A 26962-nucleotide genomic window follows, 5' to 3' on the forward strand; every position below is an offset into this window, starting at 1 on the left:
TCGTAGTAATGACTGGTTGGTCCCAACTGAATCAGCTACGGTGGTCCCCCCAAATAAAGAAACACCAGACAAGTGTGTAACATAGTAGTCATAGTAATGACTGGTTGGTCCCAACTGAATCAGGAAACCAGACTGTGCTTGCAGCATGTGTAAAACCAATGTTGCACTGATCTAAACTCAACCAAACAGTGTGCACAAGAGCAAAGTTGTACATATTTGACTAAAAATGAAACACAAAACACAATAAAGTGAGTCCTACCTGCATGATGGAGGATGATGGACTCTGTCTGGAGAGTTCAGTGTCAGCGGACTCAGCATCACATGGCTGTTCTTCTGCCTGAAATGATAAATCATCATTATTAAGCAACTAATCAACAAAAACCAAAATCATTAGACCAAATAATAAGCAACCGTTAAAGGAGAACATCAATAATTTACATAAATATCAACATCTGTGAGTATCTGGCTCCAAATCATATTTTTTCCACATAAGTTGAACTTGGTTCTAGTTATAATACTGCAGTGATTGTTACAGCTGAAAACAAATGAATATCAAGTGTTACAGGGTTTGATTGACCTGCGATAGAAGAAGTGATGTGAACTATAGAAAGCAAAAGTAGCCCAGTGTTATAAGCTCTATGTAATATATGGTGTGTTGTTGACATTGTGAATGAAAGAGTAATATCAGTATCAGTAAATGTGGAGATTATCTCTCAGCTACGGTGGTCCCCAGAAATTAAGAAACACCAGACAAGTGTGTAAGATAGCAGTCACAGTAATGACTGGTTGGTCCCTACTGAATCAGCTACGATGGTCCCCCCAAATAAAGAAACACCAGACAAGTGTGTAACATAGTAGTCATAGTAATGACTGGTTGGTCCCAACTGAATCAGCTACGGTGGTCCCCCCAAATAAAGAAACACCAGACAAGTGTGTAACATAGTAGTCATAGTAATGACTGGTTGGTCCCAACTGAATCAGGAAACCAGACTGTGCTTGCAGCATGTGTAAAACCAATGTTGCACTGATCTAAACTCAACCAAACAGTGTGCACAAGAGCAAAGTTGTATATATTTGACTAAAAATGAAACACAAAACACAATAAAGTGAGTCCTACCTGCATGATGGAGGATGATGGACTCTGTCTGGAGAGTTCAGTGTCAGCGGACTCAGCATCACATGGCTGTTCTTCTGCCTGAAATGATAAATCATCATTATTAAGCAACTAATCAACAAAACCAAAATCATTAGACCAAATAATAAGCAACCGTTAAAGGAGAACATCAATAATTTACATAAATATCAACATCTGTGAGTATCTGGCTCCAAATCATATTTTTTCCACATAAGTTGAACTTGGTTCTAGTTATAATACTGCAGTGATTGTTACAGCTGAAAACAAATGAATATCAAGTGTTACAGGGTATGATTGACCTGTGATAGAAGAAGTGATGTGAACTATAGAAAGCAAAAGTAGCCCAGTGTTATAAGCTCTATGTAATATATGGTGTGTTGTTGACATTGTGAATGAAAGAGTAATGTCAGTATCAGTAAATGTGGAGATTATCTCTCAGCTACGGTGGTCCCCAGAAATGAAGAAACACCAGACAAGTGTGTAAGATAGCAGTCACAGTAATGACTGGTTGGTCCCTACTGAATCAGCTACGATGGTCCCCCCAAATAAAGAAACACCAGACAAGTGTGTAACATAGTAGTCATAGTAATGACTGGTTGGTCCCAACTGAATCAGCTACGGTGGTCCCCCCAAATAAAGAAACACCAGACAAGTGTGTAACATAGTAGTCATAGTAATGACTGGTTGGTCCCAACATAAATATCAACATCTGTGAGTATCTGGCTCCAAATCATATTTTTTCCACATAAATTGAACTTGGTTCTAGTCAATGTGACGTTTGTGTAGCCTGTTATAATACTGCAGTGATTGTTACAGCTGAAAACAAGTGAATATCAAGTATTACAAGGTTGGATTGACCTGTGATAGAAGTGATGTGAACTATAGAAAGCAAACGTAGCCCAGTGTTATAGGCTCTATGTAATATATGGTGTGTTGTTGACATTGTGAATGAAAGAGTAATATCAGTATCAGTAAATGTGGAGATTATCTCTCAGCTACGGTGGTCCCCCCAAATAAAGAAACACCAGACAAGTGTGTAACATAGTATTCATAGTAATGACTGGTTGGTCCCAACTGAATCAGGAAACCAGACTGTGCTTAGCAGCATGTGTAAAACCAATGTTGCACTGATCTAAACTCAACCAAACAGTGTGCACAGGAGCAAAGTTGTACATATTTGACTAAAAATGTGTGTTGTTGACATTGTGAATGAAAGAGTAATACCAGTATCAGTAATTGTGGAGATTATCTCTCAGCTAGGGATGTCCCGATCCGATATTGATATCGGATTTATGTCCGATATCAGCCAAAAAAACGAATATCGGATTATATCGGACTGCATCTAAAATCTCCGATATAAACGCTCCGATAAAAGCAGTCCATTATTCCGCTCCAGCACTTCTGTCCCATATGAATAGGTGACTCTCGTTCACGCTTTAACACAGTAGGTGGCGCTAATGCACCTTAATGTTGGTGCGCCGCCTGCCAGAGAAGAAGAGCGGCCGGCTGCAGCATGCAGAGATCACATGATCACAATAACAACAGCGTGTCACACACAGACACAGGTGCATGGACAGGTCGCGCTTGCCCGCTAATCAACGGTAAATGCGCTATATTGCTCTAAAGGTCAGTGGTCAGATTCTTCTGGAGGAAGACCAGCTGGTCCACATGTTGTGCCGTGTTACGGTCAGGTTACGGTGCGTTCACACCAGGCGCGAGTAACAGTGCTAAAAAGCCAGCATTAAATTAACGATGCTAATTTCTGTTAGCCTGTCTATGGCGTTTTACATTATACGTTAGCATTAAGCTAGCGGGCTTTATGCTTAGTTGTGACGCTGGCTGTGTGTTTTGAACGTTGTTTCAAACTATGTGGGTTTGATTAAACATCTTTGATGCTTAAATATTGCTAATTTACATAAATATCAACATCTGTGAGTATCTGGCTCCAAATCATATTTTTTTCCACATAAGTTGAACTTGGTTCTAGTCAATGTGATGTTTATATAGCCAGGGTTGTCCAAACTATTCCACAAAGGGCCATGTGGCTACAGGTTTTCATTCCAACCAAGCAGGAGCACACCAGACTTGATTCATTTAATCAGCTGATCTCAGTCTTCAGACAGCTGATTGGTCAAATGGTGTACTCTTGATTGGTTGGACCTAAAACCTGCAGCCACATGGCCCTTTGTGGAATAGTTTAGACACGCCTGGTGTAGCCTGTTATTATACTGCAGTGGTTGTTACAGCTGAAAACAAATGAATATCAAGTGTTACAGGGTTGGATTGACATGTGATAGAAGAAGTGATGTGAACTGTAGAAAGCAAACGTAGCCCAGTGTTATAAGCTCTATGTAATATATGGTGTGTTGTTGACATTGTGAATCAAAGAGTAATATCAGTATCAGTAAATGTGGAGATTATCCCTCAGCTACGGTGGTCCCCACAAATGAAGAAACACCAGACAAGTGTATAAGATAGCAGTCACAGTAATGACTGGTTGGTCCCAACTGAATCAGCTACGATGGTCCCCCCAAATAAAGAAACACCAAACAAGTGTGTAACATAGTAGTCATAGTAATGACTGGTTGGTCCCAACTGAATCAGCTACGATGGTCCCCCCAAATAAAGAAACACCAGACAAGTGTGTAACATAGTAGTCACAGTAATGACTGGTTGGTCCCAACTGAATCAGGAAACCAGACTGTGCTTAGCAGCATGTGTAAAACCAATGTTGCACTGATCTAAACTCAACCAAACAGTGTGCACAAGAGCAAAGTTGTACATATTTGACTAAAAATGAAACACAAAACACAATAAAGCGAGTCCTACCTGCATGATGGAGGATGATGGACTCTGTCTGGAGAGTTCAGTGTCAGCGGACTCAGCATCACATGACTGTTCTGCCTGAAATGATAAATCATCATTGCAACTAATCAACAAAACCAAAATCATTAGACCAAATAATAAGCAACCTTTAAAGGAGAACATAAATAATTTACATAAATATCAACATCTGTGAGTATCTGGCTCCAAGTCATATTTTTTCCACATAAGTTGAACTTGGTTCTAGTCAATGTGTCGTTTGTGTGTAGCCTGTTATAATACTGCAGTGATTGTTACAGCTGAAAACAAGTGAATATCAAGTGTTACAGGGTTGGATTGACCTGTGATAGAAGTGATGTGAACTATAGAAAGCAAACGTAGCCCAGTGTTATAGGCTCTATGTAATATATGGTGTGTTGTTGACATTGTGAATGAAAGAGTAATATCAGTATCAGTAAATGTGGAGATTATCTCTCAGCTACGGTGGTCCCCAGAAATGAAGAAACACCAGACAAGTGTATAAGATAGCAGTCACAGTAATGACTGGTTGGTCCCAACTGAATCAGCTACAATGGTCCCCCCAAATAAAGAAACACCAGACAAGTGTGTAACATAGTATTCATAGTAATGACTGGTTGTTCCCAACTGAATCAGGAAACCAGACTGTGCTTAGCAGCATGTGTAAAACCACTAAAAATGAAACACAATCGGTGGTCCCCCAAAATAAAGAAACACCAGACAAGTGTGTAACATAGTATTCATAGTAATGACTGGTTGGTCCCAACTGAATCAGGAAACCAGACTGTGCTTAGCAGCAAGGGCGTAGAATTGGGTAGGGACGCTAGGGACACGTCCCTACCAATACTCAGTCGCTGTGTCCGCTGTCCGTGGTGTTTAGTCAAATGATTATGGCAGAAAAAGGGTTAACAGCCGGTCTCTGCTAGAAGTCCCACCTCTAACCTAAATATCTACCTATTGGTCCGGCCGTTTCTCGCTAACGTACATGTGATTGGCCGTCCCCGCTGTCACTCGCGAATGTAAGTTGTCAACATGTTCGGCATTTGTTCTGTAACTGTAGAGCCTCAACAATAGGCTACAGATAATGAATAAAAGCCAATATTTAATGGCAAACAGATAAGGTTTTTTTTTTACTACTAGCTTATTACTTCCATGTATCCTCCTTTGTGAAAGGGAGCAACTGCTTAAAAAAACAAAAATAAAGAACATTGGTCGGGAAAATAGGCCTACAAAAAAAACCTCAGATGCTCATGTAATTTTATACATCCATATTTTCGGGGAATAAATTACACATTGTGTGAAAGTAAAAGCCTTTTTTCCTCCTGCATCAACATATTCAGTCAGGTGACAGAGACAGACAGTAGAGAGGCTGGAGGAGATGGAGAGACCAGAGGAGGTAGAGGAGAGGCTAGAACAGATGAAGGAGGAGAAGGAGAGACCAGAGGAGGTAGAGAAGGAGGAGATGGAGAGACCAGAGGAGGTAGAGGAGGAGAGGCTAGAACAGATGAAGGAGGAGAGGCAGGAAGAGGTAGAGAAGGAGGAGATGGAGAAGGAGAGACCAGAGGAGGTAGAGGAGGAGAGGCTAGAACAGATGAAGGAGGAGAGACAGGAAGAGGTAGAGAAGGAGGAGATGGAGAGACCAGAGGAGGTAGAGGAGGAGAGGCTAGAACAGAGGGAGGAGAGGCAGGAAGAGGTAGAGAAGGAGGAGATGGAGAAGGAGAGACCAGAGGAGGTAGAGGAGGAGAGGCTAGAACAGAAGGAGGAGAGGCAGGAAGAGGTAGAGAAGGAGGAGATGGAGAGACCAGAGGAGGTAGAGGAGGAGAGGCTAGAACAGAGGGAGGAGAGGCAGGAAGAGGTAGAGAAGGAGGAGATGGAGAAGGAGAGACCAGAGGAGGTAGAGGAGGAGAGGCTAGAACAGATGAAGGAGGAGAGGCAGGAAGAGGTAGAGAAGGAGGAGATGGAGAGACCAGAGGAGGTAGAGGAGGAGAGGCTAGAACAGAGGGAGGAGAGGCAGGAAGAGGTAGAGAAGTAGGAGATGGAGAGACCAGAGGAGGTAGAGGAGGAGAGGCTAGAACAGAGGGAGGAGAGGCAGGAAGAGGTAGAGAAGGAGGAGATGGAGAGACCAGAGGAGGTAGAGAAGGAGAGGCTAGAACAGAAGGAGGAGAGGCAGGAAGAGGTAGAGAAGGAGGAGATGGAGAGACCAGAGGAGGTAGAGGAGGAGAGGCTAGAACAGATGAAGGAGGAGAGGCAGGAAGAGGTAGAGAAGGAGGAGATGGAGAGACCAGAGGAGGTAGAGAAGGAGAGGCTAGAACAGAGGGAGGAGAGGCAGGAAGAGGTAGAGAAGGAGGAGATGGAGAGACCAGAGGAGGTAGAGGAGGAGAGGCTAGAACAGAAGGAGGAGAGGCAGGAAGAGGTAGAGAAGGAGGAGATGGAGAGACCAGAGGAGGTAGAGGAGGAGAGGCTAGAACAGATGAAGGAGGAGAGGCAGGAAGAGGTAGAGAAGGAGGAGATGGAGAGACCAGAGGAGGTAGAGGAGGAGAGGCTAGAACAGAAGGAGGAGAGGCAGGAAGAGGTAGAGAAGGAGGAGATGGAGAGACCAGAGGAGGTAGAGGAGGAGAGGCTAGAACAGAAGGAGGAGAGGCAGGAAGAGGTAGAGAAGGAGGAGATGGAGAGACCAGAGGAGGTAGAGGAGGAGAGGCTAGAACAGAGGGAGGGGGAGAGGCAGGAAGAGGTAGAGAAGGAGGAGATGGAGAAGGAGAGACCAGAGGAGGTAGAGGAGGAGAGGCTAGAACAGAAGGAGGAGAGGCAGGAAGAGGTAGAGAAGGAGGAGATGGAGAGACCAGAGGAGGTAGAGGAGGAGAGGCTAGAACAGAAGGAGGAGAGGCAGGAAGAGGTAGAGAAGGAGGAGATGGAGAGACCAGAGGAGGTAGAGGAGGAGAGGCTAGAACAGAAGGAGGAGAGGCAGGAAGAGGTAGAGAAGGAGGAGATGGAGAGACCAGAGGAGGTAGAGGAGGAGAGGCTAGAACAGAAGGAGGAGAGGCAGGAAGAGGTAGAGAAGGAGGAGATGGAGAGACCAGAGGAGGTAGAGGAGGAGAGGCTAGAACAGAGGGAGGAGAGGCAGGAAGAGGTAGAGAAGGAGGAGATGAAGGAGGAGATGGAGGAGGTAGAGAAGGAGAGGCTAGAACAGAAGGAGGAGAGGCAGGAAGAGGTAGAGAAGGAGAAGCTGGAGGAGGTAGAGAAGGAGGAGATGGAGGAGAGGCAGGATGAGGTAGAGAAGGAGAAGCTGGAGGAGGTAGAGAAGGAGGAGATGGAGGAGAGGCAGGAAGAGGTAGAGAAGGAGAAGCTGGAGGAGGTAGAGAAGGAGGAGATGGAGGAGAGGCTGGAAATTCACAGGTGAGGTTAAATAATGATGGATGTGTTAGTCATGATGATGCACAGTTGACTTCAGCCAGAGCAGCTGAGAACTCTTCTAAATTGCCTTCTTGTCTTTCATTAGTTGCTCATTAGTTACCCCTACGTAACATGAAATTATGATTGCAAATGCAAAAAAACATCAACTTTCAGGAGCGATGCCTCGGAGCACTTTTGTGTCCCCACCAATGTCAAAATCAAACCTACTCCCTTGCTTAGCAGCATGTGTAAAACCAATGTTGCACTGATCTAAACTCAACCAAACAGTGTGCACAAGAGCAAAGTTGTACATATTTGACTAAAAATGAAACACAAAACACAATAAAGTGAGTCCTACCTGCATGATGGAGGATGATGGACTCTGTCTGGAGAGTTCAGTGTCAGCGGACTCAGCATCACATGGCTGTTCTTCTGCCTGAAATGATAAATCATCATTATTAAGCAACTAATCAACAAAACCAAAATCATTAGACCAAATAATAAGAAACCGTTAAAGGAGAACATCAATAATTTACATAAATATCAACATCTGTGAGTATCTGGCTCCAAGTCATATTTTTTCCACATAAGTTGAACTTGGTTCTAGTCAATGTGTCGTTTGTGTGTAGCCTGTTATAATACTGCAGTGATTGTTACAGCTGAAAACAAGTGAATATCAAGTGTTACAGGGTTGGATTGACCTGTGATAGAAGTGATGTGAACTATAGAAAGCAAAAGTAGCCCAGTGTTATAAGCTCTATGTAATATATGGTGTGTTGTTGACATTGTGAATGAAAGAGTAATATCAGTATCAGTAAATGTGGAGATTATCTCTCAGCTACGGTGGTCCCCAGAAATGAAGAAACACCAGACAAGTGTATAAGATAGCAGTCACAGTAATGACTGGTTGGTACCCACAAATATATATTCGAAGAAACACATGTTAAAACTCAACAAACAAGTCACCACCTGACATTTCACCTCATTGTCTAATCTTCCTTCACTTCACACTGACCATCATGTATGACAAACCTGTTTCCTCCATGGCCAGTTCTTTCCCCCATAGTCATATGTCAATTCTTCTCCAGGCTGAATGTCCCTCAACGCAAAAAGACAGAGGTGTGGTTTGCCCACTGTTATGACCCTCTTCATTTTGCAATTTGGTTTCCTGTGTTCATCATTGACGAGTCGTCCAAGACTGCCATCTTCTCGGGCTGCATCAATACTTGAGAATAAAAAAAGAATTACTAAACTTGATAAATATTAAATTACTTATTGTAATTTGCCATTACTCTTATTAGTATTGGCTATAAATACTAACTTATAAAGCATTTGATTATTATCATTTTTATGAAAAAAAAGTGCAGAAATATAACATTCAATCAAAACCTTACCACCATGTCTTTTCTTTCCAGTAAAAGTCAAACATATAAACAGCACATTCTTTGTGATAGGTCCTCCTTCTTCTTTCTGATTCTTGACAATTTATTAACTCTCCTCTGTACTCCACCACAAAGTCCCCTTTTCCAAAATGGGCTTTGGCAAACACCCCTCGACCTATTGAAACACGTGTTACAAATAGAATTTTTTAATACCTTAAAACTTTCTCATGGTTAAGCTATTTTTTCATAAGAAATCAATAATTACATGAAAATATATAATTAATACATGCATAACAGCTCTTTTTTTTAAAGGTGCATGAATTTCTGTCAGGATATGCAAAAAACTATTAAAAGGGCTGTAGAGGTTCATTTATTACCACCCTGTAGCCTGTCTGATCACTGTGTCATACCTTTTGTCACTGAATGCTATGTCCAGCATTTAGGTTTTTAATAAACAATACAAACACTGTCAATTTCTTCACTTGCAGCTGACATGAAAACAATTTTAGCTCAGCAAATATCTAATAATTGCCAGCCTGATGAAGGCATGTTAGGCCACCAGTCACAAATACTGAACTCAGATTGGAAAAATTGGTAAAGTGCACCACATTAAATGGCTGCTGGATTCATACTTAAAGAGAGAGAGATATGTTATTTATTCTACACAAATGAGGTCATTTACATGCATTTGGCACATGGCATTTTGGACCTTAAATGTATATTATAAACACACACAGTACCTTTATAGGAGTTAATGTATTGTACTTCTAATTCTGCTGTCTTGTCCAGTGCATGGACAGCATGCTCTACTGCATCCTCTATTGGCGGTTTCCTCCTGCGTCTCCGTGCAGCCATTGAAAATCCTATAATGAAATACAGAACTATTATTATATTACAATATATATCCACATAGATCTAACATTTGATAAAAATGTTGGGTTACAACCAAATCTAGACCACATGAAGTATGATTAGATAGCACTGTTATATGTTACTGCATTCATTTTAAACTCAAGTCAATTCAGTCAGAAATTGAACCACTCAATATTACCAAAGTAACATTGGCGAAAAAATTGCAAGATGACCTCAAACAACAACATCCCATCTCTACCCCACCAGACAATAGATAAGCCCACATAGAATATGTGCATATAATATATGATGAAATGCAAGCATATATGTTGATAACAAATGTATAGCTCGAATTTAAGCTTGTTTATATACAAATATAGCTTATCCATATGTGTTTACATTATATGTACAAATATTTCATGTATGGCAATCATTAACACAGCCCACATGTCATATTAAAAAGCACTCTGTATTGGGTAAACTTAATGCTTTACTGATTCAAAATATGAAGCAAACTGCGTTTTAATCAAGCCTGTGTCTGTTGCTGCTAGACAATCAGCAGACCTTAGCCTGGGACACACTGAAGGAGGGACATGAAACACGCGTGAGTCAGGTCAAACAGCTGTGGAGCCTCCTGCTTACACTAGCTGTGGATGCACAGTTGAACACAATTTTCAGTCTTTAAACAGCTGCATGTGTAGACTCTCTCTCTTCCTCTCTATCCTTCCCCCGATAGTCTGAACGAGAAAGTGTGAACAGAGGAGACTTGCAGTTCAAGTTCTGCGTGCACTGTGCCCCAGGCTGCATGTTAGTCAATTAACTTAGCTAGCGCGAGCTGCTCTGCTAACGTTAGGTAGCTCTCCTTCATGTAAACATTTAGTCAATTAGCTAGCAGCTGCTCTGCTAACGTTAGGTAGCACCCCTTCATGTAAACATTTAGTCAATTAGCTAGCAGCTGCTCTGCTAACGTTAGGTAGCACCCCTTCATGTAAACATTTAGTCAAGCTAGCGCGAGCTCTGCTAACCTTAGGTAGCCCCCCTTCATGTAAACATTTCACTCCATGACCGAATGCAACGCGGTGAAGTTGCTTTTTTGTTTCTTTAACACACCTACCTGCTATTTGTGAGAAATTACAACTAACCTTTTCGTTGGGGCCAAGCTGCCACTTGACCGCTTCTCTGTGCCGTTCTCTCCCTCCTGTCGAGCCAAGGAGCGCTCACCTCACAGCGACCAAGCTTTGATAAACAAACCGGATCCGCCCTGTGTGTCGCTACCTGAGCTTATGGTGCGTTCGAGGCAACCCGTAACTCGTGTTTTTCCGACCTGTTTCTATGGTTACCCGTTAGAACGTACAGTCAAACTCGTAACTTCCCACCTGTGAACTCGTGCTAGATCGATCTACTCCCAGTTCCCAGTTCGTAACTCGTAACTTGCCTGGAACGCTACAAACTCATAACTGGTGACTTGAAGTCGTGACTTACGGGTTAAAAAGCCTGCCTGGAACGCACCATTAATTAAAAAAAAAAAAAAGCGCTCGTTGAGGTGGAGCTGAGAACAGCGGAGTTTCCTCTGCTGCAGCTGATCAGCTGACATGTGGTCAAGACGTGGCATCAGTGTTTCCCACAGGATTTCAGGACACCATGGCACAACAAACTGAATTTCAGAAACATTATCTTGGCTAACAATGTGGAACAACAAGGTGGATGCACAAAAAAACTTATTTCACCGCTCCATGTATTGATTTTTCGGCAGCTGTCAACAAATGCACATGGCCATATATTGATTTTTCGCTGCGTCTTTGTAAACAGATCCACGTGGCCATGTATTGATTTTTTGCCTTTATTGTAAAGAGCGACATGATGCTGCTGTGTGTAGGAGTCACAAGCCAAAAACCACTGGGTTACCATCAGCCTGGTTACATCAGGCTGAGTTCCACAAATCAGTTTATGCTTCTGTGATTTAAGTAGTTAAATATTAATGAATTAATCATAATTTGCATCCCTAGTCTGTTGGTCTTGGTTAAAGGGATAGTTCACCCAAAATTCAAATTTCACTCATTATCTACTCATGTTGACTAAGAGCTGTGAGAATTTTCAGAGTCCTCCGTTCCTTCTCTGAGTTACGGGGGGGTCCTCGCAGCAGTATTTGTCCATATAGAGAGCCTAAGCGGAAGCAGGAAGCAAGGGAGTAGGTTTGATTTTGACATTGGTGGGGACACAAAAGTGCTCCGAGGCATCGCTCCTGAAAGTTGATGTTTTTTGCATTTGCAATCATAATTTCATGTTACGTAGGGGTAACTAATGAGCAACTAATGAAAGACAAGAAGGCAACTTAGAAGAGTTCTCAGCTGCTCTGGCTGAAGTCAACTGTGCATCATCATGACTAACACATCCATCATTATTTAACCTCACCTGTGAATTTCCAGCCTCTCCTCCATCTCCTCCTTCTCTACCTCCTCCAGCTTCTCCTTCTCTACCTCTTCCTGCCTCTCCTCCATCTCCTCCTTCTCTACCTCCTCCATCTCCTCCTTCTCTACCTCCTCCAGCTTCTCCTTCTCTACCTCATCCTGCCTCTCCTCCATCTCCTCCTTCTCTACCTCCTCCATCTCCTCCTTCTCTACCTCCTCCAGCTTCTCCTCCTCTACCTCCTCTGGTCTCTCCTTCTCTACCTCCTCCTGCCTCTCCTCTTTCTGTTCTAGCCTCTCCTCCTCTACCTCCTCTGGTCTCTCCTTCTCTACCTCCTCCTTCTCTACCTCTTCCTGCCTCTCCTCCTTCATCTGTTCTAGCCTCTCCTCCTCTACCTCCTCTGGTCTCTCCATCTCCTCCTTCTCTACCTCCTCCTGCCTCTCCTCTTTCTGTTCTAGCCTCTCCTCCTCTACCTCCTCTGGTCTCTCCATCTCCTCCTTCTCTACCTCCTCCTGCCTCTCCTCCCTCTGTTCTAGCCTCTCCTCCTCTACCTCCTCTGGTCTCTCCATCTCCATCTCCTCCTTCTCTACCTCTTCCTGCCTCTCCTCCTTCATCTGTTCTAGCCTCTCCTCCTCTACCTCCTCTGGTCTCTCCTTCTCCATCTCCTCCTTCTCTACCTCTTCCTGCCTCTCCTCCTTCATCTGTTCTAGCCTCTCCTCCTCTACCTCCTCTGGTCTCTCCTTCTCCATCTCCTCCTTCTCTACCTCTTCCTGCCTCTCCTCCTTCATCTGTTCTAGCCTCTCCTCCTCTACCTCCTCTGGTCTCTCCATCTCCTCCTTCTCTACCTCTTCCTGCCTCTCCTCCTTCATCTGTTCTAGCCTCTCCTCCTCTACCTCCTCTGGTCTCTCCATCTCCTCCTTCTCTACCTCTTCCTGCCTCTCCTCCTCTACCTCCTCTGGTCTCTCCATCTCCTCCTTCTCTACCTCTTCCTGCCTCTCCTCCCTCTGTTCTAGCCTCTCCTCCTCTACCTCCTCTGGTCTCTCCATCTCCTCCTTCTCTACCTCTTCCTGCCTCTCCTCCCTCTGTTCTAGCCTCTCCTCCTCTACCTCCTCTGGTCTCTCCATCTCCTCCTTCTCTACCTCTTCCTGCCTCTCCTCCTTCATCTGTTCTAGCCTCTCCTCCTCTACCTCCTCTGGTCTCTCCATCTCCTCCTTCTCTACCTCCTCTGGTCTCTCCTTCTCCTCCTTCATCTGTTCTAGCCTCTCCTCTACCTCCTCTGGTCTCTCCATCTCCTCCAGCCTCTCTACTGTCTGTCTCTGTCACCTGACTGAATATGTTGATGCAGGAGGAAAAAAGGCTTTTACTTTCACACAATGTGTAATTTATTCCCCGAAAATATGGATGTATAAAATTACATGAGCATCTGAGGTTTTTTTTGTAGGCCTATTTTCCCGACCAATGTTCTTTATTTTTGTTTTTTTAAGCAGTTGCTCCCTTTCACAAAGGAGGATACATGGAAGTAATAAGCTAGTAGTAAAAAAAAAAACCTTATCTGTTTGCCATTAAATATTGGCTTTTATTCATTATCTGTAGCCTATTGTTGAGGCTCTACAGTTACAGAACAAATGCCGAACATGTTGACAACTTACATTCGCGAGTGACAGCGGGGACGGCCAATCACATGTACGTTAGCGAGAAACGGCCGAACCAATAGGTAGATATTTAGGTTAGAGGTGGGACTTCTAGCAGAGACCGGCTGTTAACCCTTTTTCTGCCATAATCATTTGACTAAACACCACGGACAGCGGACACAGCGACTGAGTATTGGTAGGGACGTGTCCCTAGCGTCCCTACCCAATTCTACGCCCTTGGCAGGAAGTAACGTCGCCATGGGACCTCAACTCTGAAAAACTTGCCATTCACTTGCATTGGACTGACAATTTTATTTCGCGATCCGATTGAATTGCGCCATGAGAAAAAAATATGACCTCTACCTGTTTAAAACATCACGTTTCGACCGAAAAAAGCAGCAGTTTATTGTAAAATGACAACAGGAGAATGTATTTTGTGTGAAGACGCTCTACGGACTACAGATCTGCTGTCCCACAGAAAATACGTCACCAACTGACACGGGAAAGGGCGGCATGTGGTCGCCATGGTGACGTCACTACGCGACTTGTAGTCTTTCTGGTTACGGATTCTTCCGAATTTTATTCTACAATAGTTTTACGATAACCTGCTGATTTCTCTTCATGAAACGTGATGTTTTAAACAGGTAGAGGTCATATTTTTTTCTCATGACGCAATTCAATCGGATCACGAAATAAAATTGTCCGTCCCATTCAAGTGAATGGCAAGTTTTTCAGAGTTGAGGTCCCATGGTTACTTTATATGCGATTAAAATGCGATTAATTGCTATTAATTAATTACACAGCCTCTAATTAATTAGATTAATTTTTTTTAATCGAGTCCCGGCCCTAAAATTAATACTATTTTTTAACAGAGAATTACGGAATTAATTAAGAATAAATGCCAGTTTTCTTTGTCTATGTACTTAATAAAAGATATTATATCCGTTACTTTTTGATAAGATGTTATTTGATAATAAATCAAAAGCTTGTCGTTTCCACTGGTACTTACATACAGGAAAATACATTCAATAGTTATAACATTATGTAATAACCTTTATAATTAATAACCCTCACTAAGTCAGTCAGTGTAGTATCTGTCTTTGCAGTAAACCAATTGCTTGCACATGCGCAGATGACCAAGTGTGTGTGAAGTGTGTGTGTCTGCCTTACCAGGTCTGACCAGTAGGGGGCGATACTGAGTAAATTTCACTCAAGCACACTTAAGCACACTTGTCAGGTTTTCGTGACTGGTGGGGTAACCCCTGAAAATTTGACAGGGCATCCCTGTGACCTTTTTTACATCAATGCAATGCTTTTCTTGGTGGGGACCAGCATTTTGGTCCCCACCAAAATTTTGGTGCCCACACTGTGAGTGTGCTGTCCGACGGTGGTTCCCACCAAGTAACATAGACAAACACACACACACACACACACACACACACACACACACACACACACACACACACACACACACACACACACACACACACACACACACACAGTATTTCAGAGCTGTGTATTGTTGTAGAGGCAGACGGAACTGGGGGCTGAAGTCTTTTAAACTGACAGCATCTCTCTCTCTCTCTCTCTGACTAGTCACAGTGAGGCAGATGTAAAAGGCGTACGTAGCCACAGGCCTGTGTGTTTGAACACAAGCCAGTGGTTATTAGCACCCTGGCTAATTGCTGTGTGTCTTTTGGAGCTGAGCGACTGCACGCAGGCTCCTGCTGCCTGTCTTACACTTTCATATTTGTCTGAGCTGCTGACACTTGGTCTCTCTGCCAGATGGCTTCATCTGCTTAGTCTGATTTTAACTGTAACTGTGGGCTAACAGTTGCCGTACAGGCAGCTGAGCCTGCAGTATGCTATATATAAGATCAGGCTGATGGTTTAATAAATGAAAGGTCTTTTCTGTCACCTAAGACAAAAGTTTACGATACCGCATTATGCTCCTGGCACAGGTATGATGATGATGGGTGCTGCAAGGACGATGTATTTTTGTAGGGCGACCCAGAAATTGCAGAAATTAATCTCTGTGATAAACTGACATTTACAATATTTGAGAAGAACACAAATAAAGATTTCCACTTTTATCACTTTTAAAGCCTAGATATAATTGTCTAAACAAACTACACATGGGTCACATGATTTGATTAGCTCTTCTACAGCAGCTTTTCCTCTGAAAGAGATAATGATGGCTGGCAAACAAATCTTATAATATGTCCTGTTCTACTAATTCTCCTGTTCCTCCCGTGCAGACATGAACATGCAGAAAGATTGACACTCACCAACCAAGGTGCCAACTGCTGACCCCAGCAGAGAATGGGCGGCCAGCAGGGGGGAGTAGAGCAGAACGGCTCCCAGGATAAGGAGGGAGGGGCCCAGGGCTCCACAGGCGAAGATCTGACCCACACCCAGAGGGATGCCACGTATCACCTGCAGAGAGTTAACAGACGGAGAAGAAGAATTAGTATATCATGTCAGTTATGATACAATATGAGACTATACTATAATACTAATATAATGCACCACAATATGATACAATATGAAATTATACAAGGCATGATCTGATATCACCAAGTAATTAACAATTGATTACTTGGTGATATCAGATCGTGCTGATACAAGAGAATGATACGATATATGACATGATACATTGTGATACAATATACATCAATGATATATTGACACTTTACACTTTGATAGTGTAGTGTGTCATTGAGCTTCCTCTGGTCTAAACAAACCATACTGAGATGCTATAATAAGCCTGTGTCATGTACCTGATTAGCACCTTCAAGACTTCCAGGTTAAACAGATACACGTGTTCTGCTGAAGCCCGGGGAATAGGCTGTCAGCATGGGGCGGCCAGGTTAACATGTCATGCATCTGGATGGTTAATTAAATGTATGTGATTAATTAGCGGGTTGTGAGTAATCTCCTGGCTATTGTCACGTATTTTCTTCACATACAGGATGCAGTGGTTAGCATCATCACACATTGATTCTCTGTCTATGACTAATAGATTCATAATTATCTTATTGTCTCTGTACAGGAAACAAAGGATAGCATTGTCATCAAGGAATAATAACAGCTTATATGTACATTCAGCATGAATGAAGTAAACAACATGAAGAGCACTGGAGAGCTCACACAACAATGTGAGAAACCTGTACTGATGAATTTGGGGTAAGAGAGTCTGTTATGACTTTTACATGATGGATATGATGTGGATATTCATACACATACACATACACATACACACTACTCATCATCATCTTACTATTTTATATTCAAGTGTAAAATAAAATATGAAAAAAATAAAGGTGAAAACAACCAGTTAATACACACACACACACACACACACACACACACATGCGCTGCATTCCCAGCTGACACTGAGAAGTGAAGAGTTACCATGGCGACGCGATGGGTGCACCTGCCTATATTTACAAGCCATAAATGATCTTCAATTAGCCTATTGCTGCCACACAACTCTCGGTGCGTGCTTGCGTGATCTAAATGTGTGCATGTGTGTGTGTGTGTGTGTGTGTGTATGTGCTCGTGTCCAGTGAGTTTAAACATGGTGCCGTGGTAGTGCAGCCAGAGCTCCATCCACAGCAGAGTGAAAGCTGAAGACATTAAATATAAATAGGACCGACGTCATCGCCATCTCCAGAGAGAGCCATTGGAAAGACGAGAGGAGGAGGAGAGAAGAAAGGAGGAAATGATGATCCGTGGAGGACAAGGATGGAATAGAGGACAGAAAATACAAATGAAAAGGGAAATAGAAAGAGAAGAGGAGGAGGAAAGAAAGAAAGGAGGGAATAAAGAATGAAAGAAAGAGAGAACTGAATGAGAGGTTGAGATTCTTTCACGTGGACTAGAACAAAAAAAAACGGACTTAATTATAGCAGCCTTGAAACAAGGTTATAGAGCTGTTGATTGTGAGATGAACTATGAGGAGGGAGAGGAAAGAGGGACAAAAGAGACTGATAATTGAAAAAGTAATGAAGGCAGAGGGAGAAGGAGGATGGAGATTTGCATAGAGGAGCAGAGAAATGGATCGAGTCTGGGAAGAGGGGAGGCAGAGGAGATAAAAAGCAGGATTTAAGGGTTTTAAATCTCCAAAGTAACAAATGAAAGAGAATTTATTACATGAAAAAACTGCACTTACAAAGCGAGAGACAGATAGATGGAGGGAAACCGGGAGGAAAATATATGAGTTATTAAAAAAGAGATTGAAGGAGGGGATGGAACACGAAGGAGAGGCTGAAATAAAGTAAGAACTATGAAGAAAGAAAGAGGTGGAGGGGCTGAAACTTGTGGAAAGTAATTATACAGTGTACGGGACATACTGTGCCATGGGGTGTGAAGCGTGTTAATAGAATGGTGTGTAAATCTTGGCTGTGTATTCAGGACACCTCACAGCGCTGAGAGGCTTTAGTCAGCGTAGATAATCTAGTTTAGACAACTTCACAGTCAGTTGGCAGATCCTCGTGCAGAGACGCAGCATCGCTCTTCACTCCAGGATCTCAGCGTGCTTCTAAAACACACTGACTCTACCACACTGACTCTACCACACTGACTACTACAATGACTCCCGACACTTCACTCAGCCTTTTCCCCGTCAGACGCTTCCATAAGATGAAGCCCTCTTAACCCTTGTGTTATGTTCACATTTTGGACCCTTTGGAACTGTTCGGGTCAAATTGACCCGGAACATTATTGTTGGTTTTAAAAGAAATATAGAACTAAATATTTACATAAAAAAACTCCAACATATATTTTCTTTATCTCAGTTCCAAACAATATAGATAACATACATGAATCATGTTTGCAATTAATCTCTGCTAGATCACATTTAACAATGGAAGTGTCATTCGTTTTTTGTGATAAAGTTATAATGTATGTAAAAAATCCACTATAGTAAAGCCTTGGGTAGCCAAGTAGTCCATGTAAGTTTGTGTGTGTCTCTGTGTCTGTGCGTGTGTGTGTTTGTGTCTATCTGTGTGCGTGTTTGTGTGTCTGTGTCTGTAAGTGTGTGTGTGTCTGTGTCCATATAAGTGTGTGTATGTCTCTGTGTGTGCGTGTGTTTGTGTGTCTATGTCCATGTAAGTTTGTGTGTGTCTGTGCGTGTGTGTGTCTGTGTCCATGTGTGTGTCTCTGTGTGTGCGTGTTTGTGTCCATGTAAGTGTGTGTGTGTGTGTGTCTCTGTGTGTGGTTGTTTGTGTTTGTGTGTCTGTGTCCATGTAAGTGTGTGTGTGTTTGTGTGTCTGTGTCCATGTAAGTGTGTGTGTGTGTGTGTGTGTGTGTCTTTGTGTGTCTGTGCGTGCGTTTGTGTGTCTGTCCATGTTAGTGTGTGTGTGTGTGTCTCTGTGTGTCTGTGCGTGCGTTTGTGTGTGCGTGTGTGTGTGTCCATGTAAGTGTGTGTGTGTGTCTGTGTCCATGTAAGTGTGTGTGTGTGTTTGTGTCTCTGTGTGTGGTTGTTTGTGTTTGTGTGTGTCTGTGTCCATGTAAGTGTGTGTGTGTCTCTGTGTGTCTGTGCGTGTGTGTGTCTCTGTGTGTCTGTGCGTGTGTGTCCATGTGTTTGTGTGTGTGTCTCTGTGTGTGCGTGTGTGTGTTTTGTATATGTGTGTGTGTTTGTGTGTGTCTGCGTCCATGTAAGTGTGTGTGTGTGTGTGTGTGTGTGTGTGTGTGTGTCTGCCTGTCTGTCAGTCAATGTATTTCATCCGGGTCAAATTGACCCGAACATCCTATGAAGGACATAAATGCGTAGGGGTATTGTAGCATATCATGTCAATATTTTTTTTTTCTTTCACACGTTCTTCACATAAAATAAGCCAAGGCCATGGGTTTTCAGGTCGAAAAGTCGTATCCTTGTATATTTTTTCTTTTAGTAAAAATTTGAAACGGGTCAATTTGACCCGAACACCACATAAGGGTTAAAGGTTTGGTGAAGTGTCTTCAGTATTATGTTTCAAGAGTTTTTTTTTTTCAGGAAAACATAAAGCAAGGTCAGACTGCAGACAGAAAAGAAGAGGCTACATTGTAAAGCAAATGCACTGTTCAAGTATACTGAATTTTGATGCAGCTAAGATCTGCAGGTGGAATTGAGTTGAGCTGAACTTTTTGAACTTTCTGTCATGCACCACATTTGTATTTTCCTGTAGATTATATTTCACCTCCGCAAAATGTACTGACCCGATCAACTCTGAGGGGATGAAAGTGGAAAGATGCTCTGGAAAAAATATGTTTACACCTCCTGCCCTTGTTGACCATAACCTTATCCTTCTTAATAGGTGATGTCCTTTTAAGGTCATCAGTCTGAGACAGTACAGTAATTATAGGTGTATACTGTAAAGCATGAGTCAGTTGTTTTCATAAAAGACATGTGGGCATCAGAACCCCCTATATATCTGCACATAAAGCAGACATTAATCAACATCAATTTTAATCTATACAGACTGCAGACGGCGGGGAACACACATCCTGATCAGAGACGTTGTTCATATGGAATAATGACTGGTTTTAAAATCTCATGCACTGATGCTAAAATAGTAAATACAGTGCAGATATAGCTTATTATGGATTGTATGTATTGTGCACTGCATATGTTCATTTGTAGCATATGCTACATTTCTCTATTTAATAATTGTCTGTTGCCTATTTGCATTATTACCCAGGGGGCAAAGCAAAAAAACGGACACGGAGCGTTGTAAAAGGTTTGACACCAGAAATGATATCTAGGAACTTCAAGGATTAAAACCTGGGTGGACAACCCGGTCAACTAGCTGCTGGAAAGCTACAGGGGGCCAAAACCCCTTTCTGGGGTCATTTTGCTGGCGAAATGATGTAAATGCAAATATTTAGGTACTACAATGGCATAAATAGTCATACAACTATAAAATTTGGCAGAGAGTATCTTGACACATAGGGGGAGGCATGAAAAAAACATTCTGGGGTTTGTTGCAACTCAATTTTAAGATATCACCCTCAACATCCCAAAAAAGACCAAAAAAAGTACTGTTCGCCTGACAAATTCTCATGAAAATTATTATTTTTCAGCACTTTATGGAGAATATCTATGCTTAACATGTATATAGAAAAATTCCTTAATTCATAAGCTTCCATTTGAGTCCAAGATAGCCTTTCTACTAGCTACTGGAAAGCTACAGGCTGTCTCCAAACAATGCAACACCTATTGTGAAAAACTACATGTTAACTGGCCTGATCAGAAACCATTCTATTTCTGGTCTCCCCAAAGTGAACAGATAGATAGAGAAGACCGTTGGCCACAGCAAGTGGGGCTTTTGAGATAGAAAGGCTATCTTGGACTCAAATGGAAGCTTATGAATTAAGGAATTTTTCTATATACATGCTAAGCATAGATATTCTCCATAAAGTGCTGAAAAATAATAATTTTCATGAGAATTTGTCAGGCGAACAGTACTTTTTTTGGTCTTTTTTGGGATGTTGAGGGTGATATCTTAAAATTGAGTTGCAACAAACCCCAGAATGTTTTTTTCATGCCTCCCCCTATGTGTCAAGATACTCTCTGCCAAATTTCATAGTTGTATGACTATTTATGCCATTGTAGTACCTAAATATTTGCATTTACATCATTTCGCCAGCAAAATGACCCCAGAAAGGGGTTTTGGCCCCTGTAGCTTTCCAGCAGCTAGTTGACCGGGTTGTCCACCCAGGTTTTAATCCTTGAAGTTCCTAGATATCATTTCTGCTGTCAAACCTTTTACAACGCTCCGTGTCCGTTTTTCAAAAAACTGGGATTTTGCCCCCTGGGTATATATTATACTATGACTCATACTCATTATAATTGTATTGTGTTGTATTGTATAGTTTCATATGTTGGTGGACTGCTGCCTGTGTGCCTCACATTGCATTGTACTTTGATTGTATTATTATTATTTTAACTATTTTTATTGTTCTTTTGAGGTACTACGCCTAACAACATCTGGCAGGCGGACTGCCGATGTAAATCAGCCCTGGCTGCAATTGGATACAGCCACACAAATAAGCACATACTGCAAGTAGTAATTTATAAATCTGTCTATACACTTGTTACATTTGGAATAAGATAAATTCAGATTCATCATCTGTCCTGTCTGTGTCTGACAGAAGAGCACAGAGATTAATATTCAGTTGCTCTTTAAGCGGTGCCGTGCCAGCTGGTCTGCAGAGATCAGAGGCCGACTGCAGCAGGTGGTGGGAGTCTGGTTCTTTTGTCCAGGTCTCATGAGAGGCAGGACAAGGTAAGTGCATTTCATCAGAGCCTACCTATCAAACCCCCCTTCAACTTCCTGGGAACCTGACAGACACTCGTGGTGTTTAAGCCTGAGCTGTCTTGTCCATCACAGCTCTAAATGTTATACACAGTCTCAGGGATGGAAACTGTGCAAAATATAATAAAACACAACATCTTGAGTACTAACGCTTCACCTCCACTACGGGTCTCAGTCACCAAGCCTTTAATTAAAACCGTTTTTGCTGATTATAATTTCCTAACAGGAGCCCCATCAGTGACTGTTGCTAAGTAACCGGTGAGTCATAGCTGGCTGATCTTGCATACTGTGCTCCTATCAGTTTCTTGCTCGCTCTGGAGAGCCGGCTGCAACATGGCAGCTGCACAGAGGATAACTCTGGCCTCAGTGCAGCTGGGTTTTTGTCTTTTTGGATTCTTGCTTCGCTATTTTCTGTCACACCTAATATCTCCCTTTGATACTTCCTATATGCACTGCACCTGTTGTTCTGGTCACGTGACCTGATGAGCTGCCTCACTGCAAATGTTACTGTGACAGATGCTGTCATGACCGCAGCTCGGCCCGTGGAAATGCTGAAACAAATAAAATGCTAATTTAAGAGATCTTCCCCTTCAATCTGATCTGATACGAGGACAAAACAGAGAGTCACTTGTTTCAGTTCAGAGATAATTCACAGCTGTCAAATATGATTTAAAAAAAATAGCTTTTAATCTGGTGGTGCCATTAGCTGATGCTGCTAATGAGATTAGAGTGTGGCTGTATACAGTAGTACTGTAAAAATGGGGGCACAATGTCAGCATGCTACAGTAAAGTGCTGCGGATAGATATGCAGCTTTTGTAAACAGCCTCATCCAAACAGTATCCTGTGTGGAATAACATCAGTGTTTATTCACTGTTTAACTCAACTTCAGCTGTAACTGAACTGGATTTGGTCAATATTTTATGACTCCGACTTCTCTCTTAAACTTTGGGTGCAGAGAATTGCCAAATTAAAGTGAAGCCAACCTGCAAAGCAAAAGACTATTAAAAAAGAAAAAAAAGAAAAGGGTTAATGTACCATTTATTTATAGGTGCATATGGGGTCATACTGTGTCGGGTTTTGTGAGAACTGTGGACCACTGCGCAGTGGAAATGTAGTGACCACTGGACTAGCAAATCATGAATTCATATAAGAAGACATAATCTGCCCTTAGCAGCACATTTCAGCTGCTTAATATTTCCACTTGCAGCACATCCTGGACAAGAATATTAGTCTCTTCTCAGAAGATTGGCCAGACTCATGGCACCATTAAACCGTCGGTACGTGAGCAAAGTGCACTGCATGTTAAGAAGCTGAGCAGAGACGAGCTGCTTGGCCTTGATCTGTAGCAGCTCCTTACAACCACCTGATGACCTCAGGAAGTATCATCATGAAATCCTTCCAGTGCTCTCTTTCCATATGCTAACACGGTGGTCACCAACCTGTTTTGGCTCCTGACCCCATTTTGACATCACAAATTTCTGGCGGCCATCAATCAAGATGTGCCAGCTCAGATATTTTTATATGCTGCATATTTGAACTCGATTTATATTCGAGAAAGTGAAAGTTTTTATGTTTTATGTGTGTTTTATGCTTTTATGTTTGTTTGTTTTTCATATTGTAACAATGTTGGGTAGCTTAACTTTTTTGTTTTTTTGTTTGTTTGTTTTGTTTTGTTTGTTTTTTCTCTACTAAAAAATGTATTTACTACTATATATTTAAATACTGGTAACCTTATTGGTTCCGTTTTTTGTTTTTTTCTGGTTTAGTTTAGTTTAGTTTGTTCGTTTGCTTGTTTGTTTGTTTGTTTGTTAGTTTTTTTCTTATTGTAAGTTTGTTTGTTTGTTTTTCATATTGTAAGAATGCTGGGTAGCTTCATTTGGTGTAGGACAGGCATTAATATAAGCATTATGCTTCTGCCTGTGCCTTTTCAGTCACTATTTTGTTGATAATGTTTGTGTCGATAATGTTTGTAGCTATAATGTGATGTGACTGAATAAAAAATTTCATTATCATCATCATCATCATCAAAGTATAGAATACAGTTGTTTAAGATTGGGTATGGTGTTTTTAATCATAATTTTAAAAAGAATAGTGATCGGTTAAAAAAATATTTTTATCAGTAATTTTTTATCAATTACTAGACATTTCAGGCGACCCCATTTGAATTCCAGGTGACCCAATGTGGGGTCCCAGCCCCAAGGTTGAAAAACACTGCGCTAACACATCCAATGTGCATCTGCACTGTGAGGCAGGGGCCTCACCATCACAGGTTAAATCGGACACCCTCATGGAAGCATAAGTTGCAGCTACAGTTCATAAAAGAGAAAGACATTTTTTATGTCTTACGTTTAATACATAATATCCAGTTTATAACATTCTATACTTTATAAAGTTACAAAACGTTAAATATATTCTTTACCTCTGTTGCAATGAGTTTGGTGACATTAGGCTCCAGCGCTCCCGGTGGCACAGCTGGGTGGTGAGGGAAATAGGGATTGTCTTGGCCGGTACAAAGAAGGTAAAGGAAGATGGTGATGTTGAAGGGAAAGACAGCAGCGGGTAAGTCCCAGCGGTCCAACAGTGAGGTGAGACCACTGAACAGAAAGACACTGGACAGAGGGACAGAGGACAGAAGTGAGGACAGACAAATGAATCTTAATTATGCCACATTGAAATGTTCACATCTGACTGTGGCTTCAATCTTTCTAGTGAACTGCAGGCAAGACAATGAGAATCTGTTTTCTCTCTTGATATGTGTGTAAAAGGCTGATTTGTCTTTTAGTTCTGTTTCTGTTTCCTACAGTGATTCACTGTGGCATACAAATAAGATTAATTCATTAAATTATAAACTAATAAACTAGATTATGTTTTAATTATAGCCACAATCATTCAATGGATATTTAATAAATGTACTCCCAGTCCCAGTGCATGAATCATTTTTAGTCATTGTCACATGTGCTTAAAAAGATGCAGGTCATGTCATTTTGGAGATATGACATCAATATTTTATGGTAGTGCGAGCTGTGTATGTGTGCGTGTATGTGTGTGTGTGTGTGTGTGTGTGTGTGTATGTGTGTGTGTGCCTCACCATGTGGCCGACCCCAAGCAGACAGGCAGCAGCAGCCACCAGTACCAGTCTCCAGCCGAGCTAAACACTCCCATCAGCAGAGACACCAGCATACCATTAAAGCCATGGAGACCCCCCGACACCTCAGCACTACACACACACACACACACACACACACACACACACACACACACACACACACACACAGAAGAAGCCCACGTTACTGTACAATGATGTCCAGGAAGAAAAATAAGTTTTTCTTTTGTTTTGTTTTCATGATACAAACACACATGAGAACACATTTTATGGGCCGTTGTGGAACCAACTGTTCATTGTTAATGAGAAAAGGCCCTGAGGTCACACGTAATATATTCTGCATGTCAGACACAAAACACTAGTAGCTTCATAACTAAACAAGGATAAACGAGGATGTGAATTTGCATATTAAACTCTGTCAGTGTGACATAAATATTGAGACAGGAACTGAAATAGAAGTTGCCAGGCAGTGGGTGTGGGTGAACACAGGGCTTTGTGTCACAGTCAGAGCTCTTATTCGTCAATCAGCTCCAGCGGTACAAGCCCTGTAAATTATTGGCTGGTGTTTCCAGGCCTGCATTAAATATTTACATGTAACAGTATTATATATAACTGAGTGGATCTCTGCGCTGCTTGTTTGCACTCGTTCATGTCCGTCTACCTGTCTTGTCCCGTGATAACAGCTGTGAGCGTGCAGACCAGTACACCCAGAGTTCCCAGCAGGCCCTGCCAGGGGGAAGCCCAGTAGAGAGCGGCCAGGATGAGAGCTCCACTCAGCGGGTTGTTTGCTAGGATCACCCTGGCCACCCCTCTCAGGCCCCACACCACCAGCTGCAGCACAAACAGCTGGTCTGAGGACAGCAAGAAAACAGAGTGAAAAACCTTTAGAGAGGATTAGACTGGTTTCTACTGATGCTGGAAAAGTTTCTCTGTTAGTTTCCTTTATGTCAATTCAGGGTTTTATGAAAGAATCATGATGGGGCTGTAATGATGATTATATTTTATATGCAACAGCAATCACGATGGGAGTAATGTGATGATTACATCTGCATATTTTAATGCCAATATAAGCATTACAGAGACATTTATTTATGATCATGGCAGTTTAACACATTTCTTTGTTTGGGAAAATCTCCTCTTTCCAAAAGGTTCTGTCATTAATCACATTATGAGAAGACTTCATGTATTATTCATCTGTGGAAACACATTAAAGGTCACCTAAACTTCAAGAGAAGAAAATGAGGGAAAGATTCAGAATGTGTCTGTTGGGTTTCCTTACCCTCCATATGTTTGTCCAAGTGCTTCATGTCCCCGGTGCACAGCAGCACAGTGTTCAACACTCTCCGTCTGGAGCTGGCAGCGCTCCTGCTGGCCTCCTCCACCTCGGCCTTTGTTTCCATCCACATCCCAGCAGCAGCAGCTGGACCACTCTGCTGAAAACGCTGTAGAGACGACGTAGGTAAAACCCAAAGCTTTTCTTTACTTTGTCGGTCCTTTCACTCCCCTGTTTGTCCTCCTGTTGCTCCTGTCTTCCTTCCCTCCTGGTTCATCTCACCCTCTTCTCCTCTCCTCCTCTCCCTCTCTGGTGAGGTTTAAGGAGATGACTTATAAATGGATAAACAGGGTAACTTATACACTCTGCTTTTGACCAGCTGCGCCAGGAGAACAAAGTTCACAGCCCCTCATGTCCGATTAGAGAGAGGAAAACCGGTCCACCCCTCCCTCTTTCTCTGTTTCTGCATTTCACAATCACCCTGCTCCTCTGTCCCCTCCGTCCCCGGCTCTCCGTCAGCTCCACTGTGACATCTCCCCCTCTGTTTGTCCATTTAAGCTATTCATCCACTTTTTATTGCAGCATGAACACAAATGTTTGCCTTGCCTTCATTTGTAAAGCCATTAGAGGGCGGAGTGTTATCTCAAC

At 42.3% G+C, this 26962-nt stretch overlaps 1 protein-coding gene and 1 long non-coding RNA gene across 2 annotated transcripts in view; both read right to left on the reverse strand.

Annotated features, from left to right (window-relative positions):
* LOC146969515 (urea transporter 1) overlaps window positions 1–26653 on the reverse strand; it is a 42100-nt gene extending 15447 nt beyond the window's left edge. Inside the window, exons 1-5 of the mRNA XM_085806198.1 lie at window positions 26321–26653; window positions 25703–25892; window positions 25027–25155; window positions 24358–24547; window positions 15926–16073 (exon numbers count right to left, since the gene is read on the reverse strand). Of these exons, the coding sequence (XP_085662324.1) occupies window positions 15926–16073; window positions 24358–24547; window positions 25027–25155; window positions 25703–25892; window positions 26321–26447 (784 nt within the window). The 5' untranslated portion in view covers window positions 26448–26653. The remainder of the gene's footprint in view (window positions 1–15925; window positions 16074–24357; window positions 24548–25026; window positions 25156–25702; window positions 25893–26320) is intronic.
* Window positions 7720–11235, reverse strand: LOC146969516 (uncharacterized). The gene is made up of 6 exons (XR_015034322.1): window positions 11110–11235; window positions 10743–10880; window positions 9489–9611; window positions 8761–8923; window positions 8399–8591; window positions 7720–7802 (listed from the first exon to the last, which is right to left on the reverse strand). It is a non-coding gene; the product is annotated as an uncharacterized LOC146969516 (long non-coding RNA).
* Window positions 26654–26962: the final 309 nt, after the last annotated feature.

The sequence above is a fragment of the Trachurus japonicus genome, chromosome 18, assembly GCF_045865225.1.
Source record: "Trachurus japonicus isolate A0001 chromosome 18, Traja_1.0".
Lineage (NCBI taxonomy): Eukaryota > Metazoa > Chordata > Actinopteri > Carangiformes > Carangidae > Trachurus > Trachurus japonicus.